General features: G+C 38.7%; 1 protein-coding gene across 1 annotated transcript in view; it reads left to right on the forward strand.

The window, feature by feature from the left end:
• PREX2 (phosphatidylinositol-3,4,5-trisphosphate dependent Rac exchange factor 2) overlaps nt 1-13834 on the forward strand; it is a 304318-nt gene extending 290484 nt beyond the window's left edge. The window contains exons 42-43 of the mRNA XM_032805000.2: nt 9210-9277; nt 13406-13834. Of these exons, the coding sequence (XP_032660891.1) occupies nt 9210-9277; nt 13406-13451 (114 nt within the window). The 3' untranslated portion in view covers nt 13452-13834. The remainder of the gene's footprint in view (nt 1-9209; nt 9278-13405) is intronic.
• The last annotated feature ends 8060 nt before the right edge of the window (nt 13835-21894 follow it).

Here is a 21894-nt window from a genome sequence, read left to right on the forward strand (position 1 = left end):
GGAGCACTGGTGTCAAGTTGCAGTGGGGGTGGTCTAGGTTGGATATTAGGAAAAACTATTTCACTAGGAGAGTGGTGAAGCACTGGAATGGGTTACCTAGGAAGGTGGTGGAATCTCCATCCATAGTGGTTTTTAAGGTCAGGCTTGACAAAGCCCTGGCTGGGATGATTTAGTGGAGGTTGGTCCTGCTTTGAGCAGGGGGTTGGACTAGATGACCTGCTGAAGTCTCTTCCAAACCTAATCTCCTATGATTCTATGATTGGCAGAGACCCTGGGGGAATTTTGCCTTCCTCTGCAGCAGTGGTTCTCAAGCAGGAGTCGGGGGCCACGAGCATGTTTCAGGGGGTCCACCAAACATGGCCAGCATTAGACTTGCTAGAACACAGGGCAAAAAGCCTAAGCCCCTCTACACAGGACTGCAGCATGGGGGCACTGAGCTCTACCACCTGGGGCTGAAGCCAAAGACTGAGCAACTAAGCTTTGCACTGCCCCTTGTGGTGTGGGACCCCGGGCAGTTGCCCTGTTTGCTACCCCTTAATCCCCAGTAGCCAGAGACAGAACACTAGATGGGGAGAGCTCTGGGTTACTGCAGAAAATTCTTTACCTGGTGAGTCTTGCCCACATGCTCAGGGTCAAACTGATTGCTATATTTGGGGTATGGAAGGAATTTTATCACGGGTCAGAAAAACAGTTGCTGTGGCACGGCTGGGCTGTGGAGGTTTTTATAGCCTGTTGTAGGGGGGCCCTCAGAAAGAAAAAGATTGAGAAGCCCTGCTCTGCAGCATGGGGCATGGATCACTTGAAAGTTTAAACTAGTATAAATCAATAAGTCTCTAAAAACAACAGAGTCTTTTGTTAGTCTCTAAGGTGCCACATTTATTTGGGCATAAGCTTTAATGGGATATAACCCACTTCATCAGCTGCATGGAATGGAAAATACAGTAAGCAGGAATAAATATAGAGCACATGAAAAGATGGGACACTTGAAGTCTTTAAACCATGATTTGAGGACTTCAGTAACTTGGCCACAGGTTAGGGGTCTATTACAGGAGTGAGTGGGTGATATTCTATGGGCTACAATGTGCAGGAGGTCAGATTAGATGATCATGATGGTTAGAGCCCTCTGTATATCACGGATGCGGATACTGTGGATATGAATCGGTATCCGCGGAGCTGGAGGGCTCTACGAGGAACCACAACGGTGAAAGCAGCAGCATGTCAGGCCACCACTCACAGGAGCCAGTGCCCAATGTAGGCTATTCCTCTGGCATGGCTGTACTGTTGTTTTTCTAATAGGCTGGAGGAGGACAAGGTAAAAGGTAATCTACTGAAAGAAAGATTGGCTACAATAGTGTAATGAGAGATGACCAAGGCCTGAAAAAGCTTTTTAATGATAGGGATGGGAGGAAATGAATACATGTTATGGAGGTAAATGAATAAATATTTTAGAGGAAATAACGAGTGCAGTAACTCCTCACTTAATGTTGTAGTTATGTTCCTGAAAAATGTGACTTTAAACGAAACAATGTAAGAGAATCCAATTTCCCCATAAGAATTCATGTAAATAGGGGAGGATGGGTTCCAGGAAAAAAAATTTCACCAGACAAAAGACATTATATACATATACAGTATAAGTTTTAAATAATTTTAAACAAACCATTTAATACTGTACTCAACAATGATGATTGTGAAGCTTAGTTGAGGCAGGAGCGTAGCTGAGTCGGAGCATTGGGGCTTGCCCCATTCCACCCGCCTAGCACGTCTGCTGGTAAGTGGTGTTGGGGGTTTGCCCGCTCTCTGGCTGGAATGCTGGTCAGGCAGAGCGGGGCAAGCCAAACAACCTGATAATGGAACATTGTGCAACTTTAAACGAGAATATTCTCTAATAGATCAGCAACCTAATAGCGGAACAATGTTAACCGGGATGACTTTCAGTGAGGAGTTACTGTAGATTTTGCAAGAAACTAGATATTTTGAGGGGGAGGGGAAGAAGAATAATTGTTTTAAATACATTCACTATACAAGTATTCTAGTCAGATATTCATAAATGTTTTAGTTACATAGTGGGTACAATATACCCTGTGCCATTTAATGTATCTTCAGAGAATCTTGTAATTCAACTCAAACTAAGAAAATACAAACACAAACTAAGGGTGAAATGTATCACCGTGCAGAGGGTGTGGAAGGCTCTCTGCACTCTATATTAAGGATTTAGAGCAAGTGGAGTTTGAGTAGTATGAAAGGCCTTGTGCAATCATTCTGCACAAGGCTGAATTTCATCCTAAAGCTATATATGCTGTTTGACTTTACTTAATATAATTTTGCTCCTATCTCCATTTTATTTTGTTTTATCAGTTTTAACCATATATTACATGCACACACCATAATTTAATAATGGAACCAGCACTATTTTAAAATGCACTAGGGCAGGGGTCAGCAACCTTTCAGAAGTGGTGTGCCGATTCTCCATTTATTCACTCTAATTTAAGGTTTCGCCTGCCAGTAATACATTTTAAAGTCTTTAGAAGGTCTTTTTCTATAAGTCTATAATATATAACTAAACTATTGTTGTATGTAAAGTAAATAAGGTTTTTTAAATGTTTAAGAAGCTTCATCTAAAATTAAATTAAAATGCAGAGCCCCCAGACCGGTTGCCAGGACCTGGGCAGTGTGAGTGCCACTGAAAATCAGCTTGCGTGCCGCATTCGGCGCGAGTGCCATAGGTTGCCTACCCCTGCACTAGGGGAACTTGTAATACACGCTAGCAGGGTCTACGTAGCCCAATTAATTTGAACATATTAGCTTTAGAAATCACACTCCTGTAGTGTGCATTACCCACCATGTAGACAAACTATTAGATTAGACCCTGAATATGAACTAGGTACCTTTCAGAGCACACCAAGAGGATCTACATAGAGTGCAGCATATTAGAGTGCTTTACAAATCACACCCCTTCAGTGAGTTTGCTGGAACTATGTAGACAAACCCTAACACATCCGAGGGCATCCAAAGTGGATAATGGAGGAAACCTGCTTAAATAGGGCAACCTCAGGAAGTGGATTTTTTTCCTATTAAATTGAATAGGGCTATAATCATATGTAGCACAAATGTCATAATTAATTGTCTGGGCTGTACTGTTGGAACACAGTTTTCAGTGCAATTGCCCCGTCATTTATAATTCAAAGTTCACTAATGCTTGTACTGTAAGAACTGAGGATCAGAGCTCTGTTTATTGCAGGTAGTATTATAGAGATGAGTTGGAATCCACCAATGCATCCAAATTAAGTGACTTCTGCTTTTCATTAGTTAATCCAGTCTACAATAATTTTAAATTTATAAATTACTGAACAACCACCTGCTTTTACACTCTTCAGGCATGAAAATCTGTGAATGCAAATAATAGAGTCTAACACTTGGGCTTACTCCTGACAGAATTAGAACTCACAAAAAAACAGGTGTCTAAAGGGGTTTTTGCTAATGCAAATCCTATCACCCTCACACGCTGTGTTAATACTCCAACATTGCATGTGTCTAATACACAGAGCAGAGGAGTCTGTGACAGCTCTTTGCTTGAGAGCCTGTCTCTCTAGCACAAGCTGTAAGGACTTGTGCTTTTAGCTCTGGAAGGGTTCCTTTCTTGGTGTTGACAAGCTGTGACACTTACAGGTGTTGCATGTTGGCAGGATTGAACATTGAGGTGTATGCTTCATACTTGCAAGAAAGGAGGGGGGCACTCAAAGGAAGGAGGAGTGCAAAAGACAGACTTGATGCTGGAATGCAGGTATGCACCCTGTTGCTGCAGCCCCTCACAGCTGTATCCAATGTCCAGTAGTCCATGAGAGGCTATGTAATGTTTCAGAAAGGGAAAAGTGACACAGATTCCTTCACAGAGTTTCCCTCCAGCTGACAATTATGTTGTCACTGCTAAATATGGAGGGTTGCTCTTGGTGTACTTGCTTTCAGTAACTTTTAAATGGGAATGAAATCTTTTAGATATGAAAAATTTACTGAGATACATCATAGCCTCTCATACCCTTCAGGAGGATCAACATAGTTGAGTGGCTTCAGCAGCATGGTTTATTCCTCTGATTCCCAGGCAGATACGGTTTCCTTTCTCCATGACTTTTGGGGCACTATCCACTGAAATACACAAAGCTGTATTAAAAACTAGGCAATTAACAAACAAAAACTATATTTAATGGCTGTTAAGGTTGCATCAGAACACAACCCACCCACCCAAAACCTTAAAAGCATGGAAAAAAGTTAAGGAGAAAGACTTTTGCATTCCTTTCCACATTCATATTGCCTACAGCTCTGTTAATGACACACTCAAACACTCCATAAAGCTTTCATTTTCATCTCCAGTCACAATATGTACTCCAAAGTTGTCAAGATTGAATTCTAATACAAAACCTTAACAGGGACCTCAGTAGTATTCCCAAACACCTGGAATGTGTAATAGTTAGGGGAGCTGAGCTGTTGATATAACTGATCATATAAGGTTATTGGTAAAAATGTTCTTATCACTACATGGTAGCCACTTTCCAAACATTCAGGAAGGATGCTCTTTTCTCCAAGGAATTGACTTGACAATCTAAGAACAGAAAGTAAATAGAGGATAGGACAAAAGGAACAACAAAAGGCTCTGTGTGTGTGTGTGTGTGTGTATCTATCCAGGGGTAGGCAACCTATGGCACGCGTGCCAAAGGCAGCATGCAAGCTGATTTTCACTGGCACTCGCACTGCCCGAGTCCTGGCCACTGGTCTAGGGGGCTCTGCATTTTAATTTAATTTTAAATGAAGCTTCTTAAACATTTTAAAAACCTTATGCACTTTACATATAACAATAGTTTAGTTATATATTATAGACTTGTAGAAAGAGACCTTCTAAAAACGTTAAAATATATTACTGGCACGCAAATCTTAAAATAGAGTGAATAAATGAAGACTCGGCACAACACTTCTGAAAGGTTGCTGACCCCTGATCTATACACACACACACACACACACGTCAGCTTAATTCTCTGTAAATAGCATGACAAAAGTGGATCTTCAAGAGAAACTTAAATGTGGAGAGATTAGAAGCCTTGAGGATGAGCTCATAGTTTGCATAGAGTCCACATGGAAGAAGATATGGAGAAGGAGACTGAAAAGGTAAGTGGGCTGAAAAGCCTGGGAACATGATTTGTGTTGTCTTACGCTGAGTAACGTTTTTTCATTGCTTTAATGTGGATATACAATAACATTACATTTTCTATAACATTGCGATACAGATTTAATGCTCAGTTGATTATATAGGCACAAATGTAAACTACTGTTTTTCAAAATTGTGACAGACTTCTCTGCAGTGTAACCTGGAACTGAAATACTGCTGAGCCCTCTGGCATACCAGTCTGGGCCCTCTCTCACACTGTGAGGCTCTGACAACTGCAATCCTCTCCAGGTCTTGCACTTGCACAGTCATATATAAGCATGGACACACCCAATTGCAGTTACATGAGTGCTTTTGCCCGCCACTCATGAACCAACAACAGAGAGGCTCCAGCTAATCCCCCACAGCTCCCTAGCCTAGGACCCCAGAGCTGTACCATCTAGCCCTGGTCAGAAGCCTGACCAGTGTAAGTTTATTACCCAGTTTGCCCCTCCCTTAGTGTGGAGAGGACACTGTATCAGCTCCTGCTCGTGAGCAGATTTCACTTTGGACTTCAAACAACACACTGTTTTAGATAAAAAAAAAATATAAAACAGATTTATTAACTACAGAAGGATAGTTTCTTAGTGATTGTAAGTAATAGTGTACAGATCAACGTTGGTTACCTAAGAAATAAAACAAAATTGCAATCTAAGTTCTATACACTAGACAGGATTTGAATCAAGCAGTATCTCATCCTGATGGTACAAACAATCTTCCATACTCAGGCTAGAAACCCCTTCAGCCTGGGACCGTATCCCCAGTTCAGACTTTGTTCCTACAGCGTTTCCAGGTGTTGAGTTGTGGGAGAAGTGAGGCCAAGTGATGATGTCACTCCCCTCTTTTATAGCTTCTTCCATGTGGTGGGAACTTCATTGTCCCAAAGAAAAACTCCAGGCACAGTTAGTGGAAAAGTACAGGCAACAGATGGAATCCAGTATCACATGTTCCAGTCACATGCCCTTGCATGTTTTGATAAGTCATAGCAGGGGCCATATTCTGGATAGAACGTCCCCAGAAAAGTCTGTCAGGTGGGGATAAGCTTTTGCCATGGCCCACTGTGTTCATTTATTGAGCCATTAGCTTAAATAGCCCATTCACAATGTGCTGGCTAGACTGGATGTAAACTACCTTATGGAAGTTACTATAGGAGCAAACACATTTGAAATACTGGTACATAATTAATATTCATAACTTCAGATACAATGACAGCACATATATTCCAATGGGATATTAATGTTCAACAGATCAAGACTTTTAGAATGATACCTTACAAGGTATACTTTGCATAAAACATAATTATATCACCATTGTAAATATGGGGGTGCCAGACTATTGCTTTGGGGACAGAATGTCACAAAAACATGGTCACTTTTTGCCCTCCTTAAACAAGTGTCAACCTGTGAAAATCATTGCTGGGAGTATTGTGAACGGGGTTCAAAAAAAGAACTAGATAAGTTCATGGAGGATAGATCCATCAATGGCTTTTACCCAAGATGATTCAGGATGTAACACCATACTTTGAGTGTCCCCTAGCCTCTGATTGCCAGTAGCTGGGAGTGGATGACAAGATGAATTACTTGATGATTTACCATTCTATTCATTCCCTCTGAAGCACCTGGCATTGGTCACTGCTGGAAGACTGGATACTGGGCTAATTGGATATTTGGTCTGACCCAGTATGGCCGCTCTTACGTAAGTGTGCTAGCAGAGTGGGCCTGGCTTTTTTTTTTCTAACGACAGTAGAAATACCACTTCATAAATAAATTTACAGATCTGGTGATGGAACTTTCTCTACCCAAAGAGAAAGGTCATCTTCCATGAGTGCCCAGGCACTATTGGTTCACAGAGCAAAGAGTTCTAATGCCCTTTAACTGTGCTATCTGTTACTCCAATATGGGACTAGCAATTTCAACATGCAGATTGTTATTGGGTTAAAAATATTAGATGTTCAGAAAAAATTAAAAGCAAATTATTTCTTAAATAAAAAATAAACTCGCAAGTGATGTAGATGACTAAAATAGAGGAGAAAGGATCACATAGCAAGCTATCAGTAATCCTGATTCCCAGCCCCCAGGAGAAAAAATGAACCTGTTGGTGGGGGTGGTTTAAGTAAGGTCTAATTTGTTCTCCTAATAAACATTATATTAGATGGATGTGTAAAGTCAGAATCCTTTGAAATCAACACTTCTGATTTACTATACTAGCTAGATATTAGGATTAATTTGTCTCGTGGGTGATGTACATAAAAATGTTATTTTTCTTCCTCGGAAGCAGTTACAGTGTTAAAAGTCAGGATCTACATATGACTAATGTTAATATATTGTCATATATATTATGTATTCACTGGTATTCAGTTAAGTTAATCACATCAGTCTTGACCATCAGCAATTTATCTTTGATATATACATACCCATGTCAAACAATTCAAAGTGGTTTATTAATGACAGTAGAGTTTCATGTGTCATAGAGATATTGGCATCAGGATTTTTCAAATTAGATGTACCAATGATGTGTGTTTTGGCAATATCTAATGTTAAAAGTTTAATCAATATTTTTGCTTTCTCAGAATATGTTGTACTTTATAAAACATGAAAGCAATGCAATTTATGAACCATTTAGTGAATTTAATTTTTCATGGTTGTTCTAGAGTTGTTTAAGTAGATAAGTGTGGGTTGTTTTTTTCTTTAGTACCATTAAACTTAAAAAATAGATAACAAAACAACGATTTTTAAGTTGCACGTGTCTGTTTACTCTACTTGTGAATACCTGCTGCCTGCAGCCATTTAGTCTATTCCATCTTTAGTTTGAGTTCTTTATTGTGTATTGTGGGGATTTGATTGTGGTAATGGACTGAGGTACCAAATTTTAGCCAAAATGCAAGTTATTTACTCACTCTAACACTCAATGCAATCAGTGGCTGAGCCATACCTTTGCACGGTTTGTCACTACAGATGTCTTGTTTTAGATACAACTTTACCTCTATCCCACACAAATTTGATATTCTCTCACTTTAATTATTATGAGATTAATCTATTTATATCTTGATGTGCAGTTATTTGTTGTCTTCATTTTGTTTTGCCTTTGACCTGGGGAAGAGAAGGCAAAGAGAATGAATAGGTTTTGCTTCCTTTAAAAACTAGAAAACAAAAATCGGCAATAGTAGGTCTATTAGAGCTGTTCTTTTTGATTAGCAGTAATAATAAGTCTAGCAGATCTGCCATTGTTTGCTGACTGTTTTTGGAAAGTCAGGTTAATGAATTTCCACTGATGCACCACTTGTCTGTGTTGCTCATCAATATAGTATTCGAGCAGCTTTCCTGCTTAAATGAATTAATTGTCACAATATCCCTGTGAGGTAGGAAAGCATGATTATTCCTGTCTTATGAATGGGGAACTGAGATACGGAGAGAGTAAGTAACTTGGCCAAGGTAATACAGGAAGACTGTGTCAGAGCCAAGAATAGAATCCATATCTACTGTGTCCTCATCTAGTGCCTTAAGCACAGGCCATCCTTTTCTGTGCTTAAACAGACAATTGCTCATAAGGAGGATTCTTGGGTGTGGGATGGAACCTGTAATATTTACTTAGAACTCACACTGATTGCGATGGGAATTGTGGAAGAGTGAGAACTCCAGAAGAGCAAGGAATGCCAGGAAAACTGAATCAGTAGTGTGAGAGTAGTGCAGTTGTTAGCTTCTTCACAACTTAAATGTTAAAGTTTTTTTGTGAAGATCTTTGTTTGTATCTCCTTTTACGTTAGTGAAAGAGTAGTTATTAGCTGAAAGAACAGAGCAGCTGTGTCTCTTTTCTTGCACCTTTATAAAATCATATTTAGTAGCTTTTATCAGAAAGTGTTTTTCTTGGTTGCCTTCAAAAGAAAAGAATTATTTACATAGGACATCGATAGTGAAGTTTATTTATTGATAAATCTAATCCTTGGCCTATTGTACATTCAGTAGGTACACTAAAACTTGCATTAGCTCGATGTGAAGCAAAATCTTTTTTCTTTCTTCAGGGAGCAAGAGTGCAGAACACTGCCAAGAATTTAGGAGTGAGGGACCGAACACCACAATCAGTCCCAAGGTAACTAAATAGTAGAATCAGTTGTTTGTGTCCAAGACCATGATTTGTCTAGTTTGTGCCTAATCATTCTCCAGTCACAAGCGTGCAGCTCAGATTGACTTCACTGTACTTATGGACAAAAGTTTGGCTTCTTAATATCCAGAGAATTACTTGGGTTTAAAACCACATAACTCCAATTACAGTAAACTAGTTGCAGAATTAAAATTTCATGCAATACTTTGAAAATTTACTCTGAAGTTTGACTTATTGTTTACAGTCTCTCAGTTTTATCTAATCTAATATTAATCTAATATTTAATCTAATATTCGATTGTTGAATAATAATTACACAGTGATATACTATAGATACATAAACAGGAATATATGTAGATAACAGATAATAGACCCACTGAGGTGTTAAAATTCCAGTAAGGAAACAATGTAATATTTAAGAACATAACCAATGGAAAACAACAGAGCTTCATATGAGAGAGACTTCAGGATTCTGATCAATAATTAAAAGAGAAAACTGTGTGTGCATGTGTGTTGTGTGTTTTCCTTTTTTTGAGCTTACCTCCAAAACAATTCAAATGAAATTGACCACAATTTGATAAGTTACAAAGGTGGGGAGTTTGTCACCCAAGTGTTAAAAGCTTTGGAAGTAAAACCAGTAGTGTGAAATATCTCCTGAATTTATATCATTTTGTGTTAGCAAGTTTTATCTTTGTTTTCCCAAAAACAGAAACATTCAAATTCATACCACATAAGCTGGAGCATGAGAGGCTTTTTCATGTGGAATGTGTTGCCATTGTTTCCCCTTAGCTGTCTAACCATGGGGAAGTCTCTGCATTCCCAACCACTTAACACAGTATCTTCTGGATTCCCCAGCCCTTCCTTCTTAGGAACCATCTGCTTCCCTCCTCTTTCTGGCCACTCTGATTCCACCAATTTTTCTCCAGTAGGAGAACAGACCACTTAATGAGTTCCTTATAAAAATCACTTATGGAGCAACCAGGCATCACTTCTTGACAATTAATCTCCTCTGCATTGTACCTGAGCTGCTGCTTCAAGTATATGTGTCAGCAGGGTTCCCACTGTGGGTGCACATGCACCTCAAACACATGAGATCAAAGTCTTTTGAATAGCGGTGTTGGTTAGTTCCATGTTAGTGACCTGTGCCACATTGTGCTCCTTTACAAGGACAGAAAGGGCAAAGCAGGCACAACCCTCTCTCAGTTCCCCCTTATTGCTTCTGGCAGCAAGGTGGAACCCACCTAGTGTCCGACCCATGACTCCTTAGAGAAAAAGGCAAATAATAGGGCCCATCTTTAAGAAAGGGAAGAAGAAGAATCCGGGGAACTACAGACTGGTCAACCTCACCTGAGTCCCTGGAAAAATCATGCAGTAGGTCCTCAAGGAATCCATTTGAAGCACCTGGAGGAGAGGAAGGTGATCAGGAACAGTCAGCATGGATTCACCAAGGGCAAGTCATGCCTGACCACTCTGATTGCCTTCTATGATGAGATAACTAGCTTTGTGGATATGGAGAAAGCAGTGGACATGATATATCTTGAATTTAGCAAAGTTTTTTATACGGTATCCCATAGTATTCTTGCCAGCAAGTTAAAGTATGGATTGGATGAATGGACTATAAGATGGATAGAAAGCTGGCTAGCTCATCAGGCTCAACGGGTAGTGATTAACAGCTTGATGTCTAGTTGGCAGCCAGTATCAAGCGAAGTGCCCCGGAGGATCTCATCTGGGGCTGGTTTTGTTCAACATCTTCATTAATGATCCGGATGATGGGATGGATTGCACCCTCAGCAAGTTTACAGATAACACTAAGCTGGGGGGAGAGTTAGATGTGCTGGAGGGTAGGGATAGGGTCCAGAGTGACCTAGACAAACTGTAGGATTGGGCTAAAAGAAATCTGATGAGGTTCAACAAGGACAAGTGCAGAGTCCTGCACTTAGGACGGAAGAATCCCATGTACCGCTACAGGCTGGGGACTGACTTGCTAAGCGGCATTTCTGCAGAAAATGACCTGGGGATTACAGTGGATGAGAAGCTGGATATGAGTCAGCAGTGTGCCTTTCTTGCCAGGAAGGCTAACGGCATATTGGGCTGCATTAGTAGGATCATTGCCAGCAGATCGAGGGAAGTGATTATTCCCCTCTCTTTGGCACTGTTGAGGCCCCCCACTACAGAAAGTATGTGGACAAATTGAAGACAGTCCAGCAGAGAGCAACAAAAATGATTAGGGGGCTGGGGCACATGACTTATGACTAGAGGCCGAGGAAACTGGTCTGCAGAAAAGAGTGAGGGAGGATTTATTAGCAGCCTTCAACTACCTGAGGAGGGTTCCAAAGAGGATGGAGCTAAGCTGTTCTCAGTGGTGGCAGATGACAGAACAAGGAGCAATGGTCTCAAGTTGCAGTTGGGGAGGTCTAGGTTGGCTATTAGGGAACACTATTTCACTAGGAGGGCAGTGAAGCACTGGAATGGGTTACCTAGGGAGGTGGTGGTTAGAGGTTTTTAAGGCCTGGCTTGACAAAGCCCTTGCTGGGATGATATAGCTGGGTTTGATCCTGCTTTGAGCAGGGGGTTGGACTAGATGACCTCCTGAGATCTCTTCCAACTTTAATCTTCTGTGATTCTAAAGATATTTGAAGTTTGGTTTGGAAGTTTGCAAACTTCCCTGCAAAAATTCAGGTACCACAAAACCACAAAGTGTAGGTATCAACATCTTTCATAATACTCAAACACATTAAACATATTTTTATTTCTTACTCTCTGGCTTTGTCAATGTCACAGTCTCCTGACATCTAACTCCTTTATGTGCAATGATCACTTCATTTTGGATTCTGCCACACTTCCTCCCTGCTCTGCCAGACTCCTTAGTCTCTTCCTTTTATTATATCTTTCTACCTGCTGCAATGATGCACTTTGTCTCAGGAAATATGTAGACTCCAAGTTAGACCATTCTTAGTACTGTGTCACAGTGCTGCAGTGTGAGGGGAGATGCTGCAAAGCGATGGGCATTTTCCTACCCTTTCTCATAGAACAGAAAAGTCCTCGCTATAGTGAGCCTTAAGTGAGAATAATTGTCCTTTATTTTTGGTACACCTCTACCCTGATAAAAGCAGCAGAGAATCCTGTGGCACCTTATAGACTAACAGACGTCTAACTAACAGACTAACAGACCCCCTGCGTCTGACGAAGTGGGTATTCATCCACGAAAGCTCATGCTCCAAAACGTCTGTTAGTCTATAAGGTGCCACAGGATTCTCTGCTGCTTTTACAGATCCAGACTAACACGGCTACCCCTCTGATACTCTACCCTGGTATAATGCAACCCGATATAACACGAATTCGGATATAACATGGTAAAGGAGCGCTCTAGGGGGGCAGGGCTGCACACTCTGGTGGATCAAAGCAAGTTCGATATAACATGGTTTCACCTATAATACGGTAAAATTTTTTGGCTCCTGGGGACAGCGTTATATCAGGGTAGAGGTGTATTAATGTGATGATAACTTTACAAACATTTGTTAAAAGCCAACCTGTGATAAAGGACTTAATAGAAATGTCAGAGTCTTCATAAATGGAAGAACTGACAAACACTGGCAGTACAACTGTTTCAGACTGTATTGATCTCATTTTTCATTGAACCTGTTACCTTGAGTCCTTAATTTCTCTATCTGACTTCAGTTAATGTCTCTCTCTCCAAAATTCAAAAGCTGACATATGTACTTGTGGTGTATCTGATGTCTGTCTTAGTCTGCTGGAACCCAAGACCAAATGGGAGCATTTTGTAGGAGACGTACACATAGAGAAAAAAATAAACAGTTAATAAAACATGTAATGGCTGGCCAATAGGAATTGGGTCTGCAAATTGCTGTGCATATGTACTGCAGTCCTTAAAAGGGCAAGGCAAAGTAGAGAGTCCTAAGTGGAACTGAGGTTACAAAAGTTACAGGCTTCTGCTTGTTTGAGTGATGGAGAGAAAAGACTGACTTTGCAGCTAGCATTTGTAGCAACTGGATCACCAAACTATAACTTCAGATTTAGTTTGTTTTGCCTCTGTTAGACCATTTTAATAATGACAGTACTCCCAGACTAATATGATGGCTCTTTTTCATTTTGCCAGATTATACAAACTGTGCCAGCCACCACCTCCTGCTGGGGAAGAATGAAGAGAACTACCCAAGAAGTAATCAAGTAACATCTTTTAAGACATTGGACTATACAGCAAAATTAAATGGCGTTCTAGTAGAACGTGCTTGGAGAATTGATAAATAGAGGCTGTTTACTCGGGATAAAGAAGTGTCTGTCCTTAATATTTTTCTATCGGCATTGGACAACTGACATCTGGAGAAAATATTTCTGGACTCCATGCACTATGGTCTCCCTTCCATAAAAGAGGAACTTTATGAGTTTTTACCTGGAAATTTTACACTGGAATCAGGTTGTATCTCTTGTGGCCAGTTCAGCAACACAAATAACCCCATTATGCATTGTCAGCAGCATGAAAGCAAATATCTAATGGCAAAGCCATTCCATCTGAACCATATAAAAGCTGTTCACAGAATGAACTCAAAAGAGAAAAAAGCCTAAAATAAATCCTCCAGAGTTTGACACTTGACACCATTTGATGTCCCATGCACTGCTAATTCCCTTCTTTCCCACCAATATTTTATCATAATTTCCTAATTTTTAGCAATAAGGAAATTAACACTTCTGGTAGATGCTGTAAATGCCTATTAAAAATAAGAATTAATCTCACAAGTAGTCCCATTGACTTCAACCTGACTACTCATGTGAATAAATACTTATTTTAGCTCCAACACAGTAAACTCAGCTATGTCTTAAGGGGTCAATTGTTGTACTGGGTTTAAAGAAGCCTATTACTGCATAGTGAATTGATGGTGCTGTTTTACCCTTTCTGAAGTTGCCATAAGAATGAAAAATAAACTTCAGTTAGAGAAAATTGACAGTATGGGTCCGATTTCCACTCATAATTAGAAAGAAGTTCAGACTTTGACCTGTAAAAGCTGTCTCAAATATACCTTGTTGTGCTTCTGTATTTCAGGGGTCTTCAAACAGTAGTGTATATCTTTGTACAGTATTATACATGCTATAATAGCTAAGCAGTGTACATTGAGCTAAGGGCAAACTTCTAGCTTTAAACTGGAATATTTTGCATTTTAGAGTATTTAAGATAAAGCATAGTTTTGAAGCTTAATATTTTTATACCAGCATATACAATATTTTGTCAGTTACATTTTACAGTTGTAGAAGTTGTTGGAGATTGGTGACTTTATAATGTTATGGATTTAATTTGCAGACTGTATTAAGAATGTTGAGGGACCATGACAAATATACACATGTTTAATTGTTTTCTGGCCAAAGTGTTTTTAGAGAAAATAAATGCACCAAAATTACCCTTCACATTCATACACATTAAAGCAAAAACAATGTTTTAAAATATTGCTACTAGTAATAGTTAGATATTAGAGAGTAGCGTATATAATCTAAATCTATAAGTATTTTCTGTACTACAGCTAGTTATAGTTATGCGTTGGCACAAAAACCTCTACATCATAGATTTAGCAGATCTATATTTACTTATTTATGAATTTTCAACACATTTATTAACTCTAACTCATACAGAAATATGTCAGTACAGAGTTTTTTATGTAGGACGTACCGTGGGTTTATTACTTTTCTCCAAAGGAGACATTAATATGCCTACCTTCTTCAGTATTCTTGATTTTGCTATAAAGAACTTCATTTTGGTAACAAAGTAAATATTTTTGTATACACACAGGTGTATATGTGTGCACATATAGCTGCAGTGTGTGTGTGTGTGTATTCATACCAATTAAGTAGTGATCCAAGCTTAAATGTAAAATCTATTAAATTTCCTTAAACTGTGACAAAAACATGTTACACTGAATGTTTCATAAAGTCACAATTTTCCTTCCATTCTGTATATTTACACCCTTCTAATACTTGTTGGAAGGTGTGACTTTTTGATGTGTTTTGATAAACACAAAATTCTATTCTCGTGATAAGATACACATGAAATAGGAAAACCTAGATTCTTTTTCTGAGATGACCCAACACTTGTAGAAAATAAAGGGCTGGGGTCTGGTTTCATATAATTCCTGTTATAGTTAGAGAATCCCACAGCTTGCATATTTTACTGAGAGAGGGAGTATTGGCTAGGATAATCCCATCTCTATTCAGAAAGCTGCAAGAGCTCTTCAGCTTCTGCTTGGTTGGATACAAGAAATACATGGAATGCACTATTTTGTCATGCCGGGGATGGTACCGCTAGCTGTGTAGCACATGTTTAGTATGACGGTGTCATCATTAAGTATGAACCCGAGTCTTCATGTGAGACTCGACTACATAACATGTTTACTTAGAGGCAAGAGGCTATCAGGTGAGTGAAATTGATATTGCTGCATGATATATCCTAGTGAAGTGAATCTGCCACATGAACGTATGTTATCAGGGACTAAATAAGGAGATGCTACTTTATTGCTCCCTATGTTTGAATATTAACTGAGTCACATTGACAGTGCAGGAGTGTAAATACGCCACTTGTATAATATGGTTGTTTTGATTGGCTTTTGTTTGCATTTGAAAGCACAAGATAATAGATATTTATTAAACACTGAGGTCAAATTAGTATTAGACAAAGTCACTGAACCAAACTCTTCAGTTAGAGTTTTTTCTGAGTAGCCATTGAAGATTTTGGACCTGTGTTTGTGCATCTATTTTTACATTATATGCTCCAAATACGTATGGGGTTGGGAAGACAAAAAGGGTGAGTGCCCAGCTCTACTTTCTCTAGGAAACACATTTTGGCAGTTTATGCAACTCTCATAGGCTCATTATGCAAGCGACTTCCACTTCTTAGAACCAATGGCGTGTGCTGTGAAGGAATGTAGGTATTTAAATAATGTTTTCAAAGGCACCTAATGGGTTTAGGTCTCAACCTCAAATGAATTTCTATGGGAATTGGGTGCCTGACTTGCTTAGCCACCTTTTGAAAATCCCAATCCTAACCATTTCAGTTGCAGACATCTTGCAGTTTGCATATCCTCGCACTTGGCCCCATTTTCCAAATAAATCACACATCCTAACCCATTTAAGTCGCAATTAGTTCAGATTGGCATTGAAGAAGACTTACTCTTAAATTATATATTTACGAATGTTCGTACCTGACGTTGTGACGGATGTCTATACCTCTCGTGGTATGTACACACACAGGATTAAAAAATAGTTTCTCATCACACATATTATGTTTATCCTCTCATAAATTCTTATGCTTGCAAGTGACAAGAAGTGATAACTTGCAGGAATGGTTAAATCTTCTTTTCTTGTGCAACCAGTTATGTAGCTTATTTGTACTGCAATATATTACAGCAATTTGGGGAAGATAACTGGTGTGTGTAACTTATTTTTTCATACAACTCAACTAAAACACATCTGTGAAGAAAATTTAAATAAATACATGTGTGTATATGTATAAATGTAATTGCCACTGCATCTTAGGAGTAATAGCAATTTTCATTCTGTGAAGGATATATAGAATATTTAAAAATCTAGGAAAATCTAGGAAAGGTTAATAGCCATGAAATAGTTATCCATTATAACATTCATGTCTAGAGGAAGATTAAGGTTTTATTCTAGGGCAGAGCTGGAGCGATTGGGATAGTTTCTGTAACTGCCACCTATATGTTATTGGCTGTTTAAAAGTCATGGTTCTGTGAAATGAGCACTGATCCAGTCTATTCCTCAAAATTAAGAGTCTGAATAAATTAAAAATGTCATAACACTTACTATGTTGTCCTTTTAGATTTTAAATGTACAAATGTAATATAATGAATTAATTCCAGTTTCTAGTTGTCAAACATAGGTTTTTTGCATTAGATATACACAAATTTAAGGTGTTTTTGCTATCAGCAAAAAGAACTTCAATTTTACACCCTCCGAGACAATTTTTTAGTATATTTAGACAAACCTCTTTGGGTTTTCAGCGTAAATGCTTCAGTTTAACTGCTTAGTGCAATCAAGAGCTGCCAGAGCTACTCTTTTGATTGTTTTGGCTCTAAACCAACAAACTAAATTTCATTAGGAACAATAATAATTATATTTCAATCAGTAACTTCATTTATTAGACTCCCATGATTTCAATAATTCAGTTTTTATTATGCCTCATGGTTCTGCTTTTACTGAAAGAAAATGATAGGTGAATGGCATCAGTTTTTGTATCACTAATCCATTGTTAGATATACTGTATATATAAGAAGACAAGTACCTGAAGATGTGAGTACCTGTCCTGTTGCATAATGGCTAAACAATAGTTCAAAATATGAAAGTATTATTGATTAGCTTCAAAATTAGAAGCTTTAAAATCTAAAGTTGTAGTATATTCATGCAAATATACTTTACTTGTTAATTTTGCAGCTAGACAGGTTTGTGTCTGCAAACATAGTTGCTTATTTTCACTATTGTTGTTTTAATATGCTGTCTGCAGGATAGTTCTTAAAATTAACACATTGCCTTAAATGTTTTCTCTCTATGTGCTCATTGAAAATTGCACATAGTGCTTTTCTAATTGTACTCCATCAGTACACCATGCATTTGTAAATTAGATGGAAATACCTACCGATCTCAGGATATCTAGATTTTGATGTATAAAAAATATTGAACTCACTTATTATATTTTTTGTAAACTGGCTGCATTGATTTTTATATACTGTATATATTCATTAACCATTTTTCCTTCAAGAACATAACTCGTTAAGGATATTTTTTCTGCCTGTAACGGATGTGGGCTTTTTTGCATATAGTCTCTGTATGTGCCTGCTATGTGTGTATAAATGTATGTACTGTATACATAAGAGATGCGCAGATACTAATACCTATGAGCAACTGCAAATTGCCCAGTGACTGACCATGCCAAGTTGTCATTTCTAGGACTGTCCTCCAGAAAAGATAATTCCATGCTAGAAATCTTTTTTGCCTAGAATTGAAATACCACCTTGAAAATTATTCCTCCCACAGTTCAAATGCACAAGGTAGTGGATTCCCAGGTTGGTACATATTTGCAATTACCCATAATTGAAAGTCATGGTTATACCCACAACATATCTAGTGTATGTATATACGTACTGTATGAATACATATTTGTCAGTTTAAAATGATTACAGCAGCACTATTCTGTTTGTAACACCGTAGAGTGTGTGAAGTCAATTAAGCTTGCGCAACACTTAAAAATGTTTTAATTTTTGCATTGAAGTAGATGCGCATATTTTTCAGATGAACATATTTTTGTAACTCCTCAGTAAAAGTCCTAGAGCATTACTGCTTTTAATATATATATATAAATACACACATTCATACAGTGTATCAACAGTTTCTCTTTGAAAACTCCCAAACTAGCAGCCATGTGGTTAGATAATTTTAACTTTGTTAAAAATAACATTTGTAATTTAATGTTAAATCTCTTGACATGTGGATTTGAATTACATATTTTCTGGTTTGTAAAGCATCTATGTAGCAGACTTTGAGTCAGTTACTATATTGATTATGGGTTAAACTAATACTGTGTACTTTTTTAGATATGATTTATTTTTTTAGTCTACCTATTAAAGACTGGAATAATAACAATGTATTACAAAGCACCAGATGGTAATAAAATAAACATTATATGACTATTGTGAATCTTTCTTTATACAGAGCATTTAAATAAGAAATATATGATGTTTATTTTTGTAAAAGACACCTCAGTTTTATGAACTGTTTGGTACACCACTCATCAGAATTCTGCTGGTAGAGAGTAAACGTCAAACAACAAGAATTGTATTTTTAAATATATACTATTTTTGCGAAGAATGAAGGGCAGAATTTAGGAACTTTGGTGATGATTTGATTGTCTTTTCCAGTGCCTAATTCCCATTTAGGCACATTTGTAATATTTAAAGAGTTGGAGGTAGGCTTGCTCGTGACCACTGTGTGCCATGGGATGGATGTGCCTAATTTTCTGCTGGTATGGTCAAAGATTGTGCGTCTAAGGCCATATCTATGTGTACAGAGCTGCAGTTGTACCTATATAGCTGCAGCACATCTGGTGAAGATGCTCTATGCTCTCCCTTCATAAAAAACCCATCTCTGTAAGTGGCAGAAGCTTCTCCCTCTGACATAAAACTGTAAACACATGCTCTTATGTCACTCGGGGGTAGAATATTCACACCCCCGAGCAACATAAAAGTTTTGCCGACATAAACTGTAGTGTAGACATAAGATTTTCAAACTGACTTTAGAAGATGAAACACTTGGGATTTAGGTGTGTCTCAATCACTCCTAAACCAATAGACACAAGTGTAGGTGATCTCCAGATCAGCTCCTGGGCGACTGATGAGCCTGCGGCTCAGCTCCAAAAGTTGATCTAGCCCAGTATCCTGTCTTCCAACAGTGGACAATGCCAGGTGCTTCAGAGGAAATGAACAGAAAGGGTAATTATCAAGTGATCCATCCCCACTATCCACTCCCAGCTTCTGGCAATCAGAGGGTAGGGAACACCCAGAGCATGGAGTTCCATTCCTGACCATCTTGGCTAATAGCCATTGATAGACCTATCCTTCATGAACTTAGCTAATTTTTTATTGAACCAAGTTATAGTTTTGGCCTTCAAAACATCCCTTCGCAATGAGTTCCACAGGTTAACCGTGTATTGTGTGAAGAAGTACTTCCTTTTGTTTGTTTTAAACCTGTTGCCTATTCATTTCATTGGGTGGTCTCTGGTTCTTGTGTTACATGAAGGAGTAAATAACACTTCCTTATTCACTTTCTCCACACCATGATTTCATAGACCTCCATATCCGCCCCACCTTAGTTGTCTCTTTTTCAAGCTGAAAAGTCCCAATCTTTTTAATCTCTCCTCATATGAAAGTGGTTACATACCCTTCATCATTTTTATTGCCCTTCTCAACATCTTTTCCAATTCTAATTTATCTTTTTTCAGATGGGATGACGAGAACTGCACAGAATATTCAAAGGTGTGGGTTTACCATGTATTTATATAGTGGTATTATGATACTTTGTCTTATTATCTATCCCTTTCTGAATGATGCCTAACACTGTTCGTTTTTTTGACTGCTGCTGTACATTGTGTGGATGTTTTCAGAGAACTATCCATAATGATGACAAAATCTTTTTTTTGAGTTGTAGCAGCTAATTTAGATCCCTATCATTTTGTATGTATAACTGGGATTATGTTTTCCAGTGTGCACTACTTTGCATTTATCAACACTGAATTTAAGCTGCCATTTTGTTGTCCAGTCACCCAGTTTTGTGAGATCCCTTTGTAACTCTTTGCAGTTTGCTTTGGACTTAACTATTTTGAGTAATTTTGTATTCTCTGCAAATTTTGCCTCCTTACTGTTTACCCCCTTTTCCAGATAATTTATTAATATGTTGAACCACACTGGTCCTAGTATAGATCCCTGGGAGACACCACTATTTATGTTTGTCCATTCTGAAAACTAACTGTTTATTCCTATCATTTGTTTCTTGTCTTGTAATCAGATACTGATCTATGAGAGGACATTCCCTCTTATCCCATGAGAGCATACTTTACTTAAGAGACTGTGGTAAGGGACCTTGTCAAAGGCTTTCTGAATGTCCAAGTACACTATATCCACTGGATCACTAGGGACCACTGTGATCATCTAATGTGACCTCCTGCATAATTCAGGCCATTGTACTGCCCTGAATTAATTTCTATTTAGATGTTTTTCAAAAATATATGCTCTAGTTGTGGGGAACCTTGTGTGCCTTTTTTCCAATCTGAATTAAAATGATACCAATGAGCCATACACTGTTAGTGAAGATCAATGTGGCCTTAGAAGCTAGTTGCCAATCTGCCTAACAAGTGGTTAAACCACAGGCAGCAGCAAGTTTGCAACAATTTAATTTCTGAGGTGTGAAAGCAACTGAAATATTAGACTTTGCTGAGCAACTGTTCTCCCCCCGCACACACACCTATTTGTTGTAAGGGCAAGTTATCAGTTCCACTGTGTTCTGAATGTGGCTTCTAGGACACCACACTGGTGTCTTTTTGAAAATGCTCATCCCATTAGCCGGAGCGGAACCTCACGGCCAGGAGCAATAGAGACACCCTTTCATGGGGAAGAAGTCATATTGCCCAGGAGCAGCTCAAATAGCGTTACAAGTGCTCTCTCTTTTCCCCATCTGCACCTGCAGTGACTGGGGACTGCTGCATCACTCTTCTCCTTCCCTCTCTTTTCCTAATGATGTGGGGAAGGAGTAAGCTGTCATGTGTTGCATCTAGGCCTGGCTTTAGCATTTGTTTTACCCACCACTACCATTGGATGATGGGGATGGTGCAAAGCTGGGTCACTGGCTCCCATTTAGTATAGGGGAAAAGAGCAGATATAGTTTGCTTCCTAGCTGGGATAACCATTAGTTAATACAGGTGCATCCCTCTGCATTTAACCATATGATGGTCTGATTGTTTCTCTATCCACGCCAATCCCACCCCTTGGCACACTCTAATCTCCTCTCAGACCTGGTCTAGGCTAGGGCTTACAGGTGCAC

This window comes from Chelonoidis abingdonii, chromosome 2 (genome assembly GCF_003597395.2).
Source record: "Chelonoidis abingdonii isolate Lonesome George chromosome 2, CheloAbing_2.0, whole genome shotgun sequence".
Classification (NCBI taxonomy): Eukaryota; Metazoa; Chordata; order Testudines; family Testudinidae; genus Chelonoidis; species Chelonoidis abingdonii.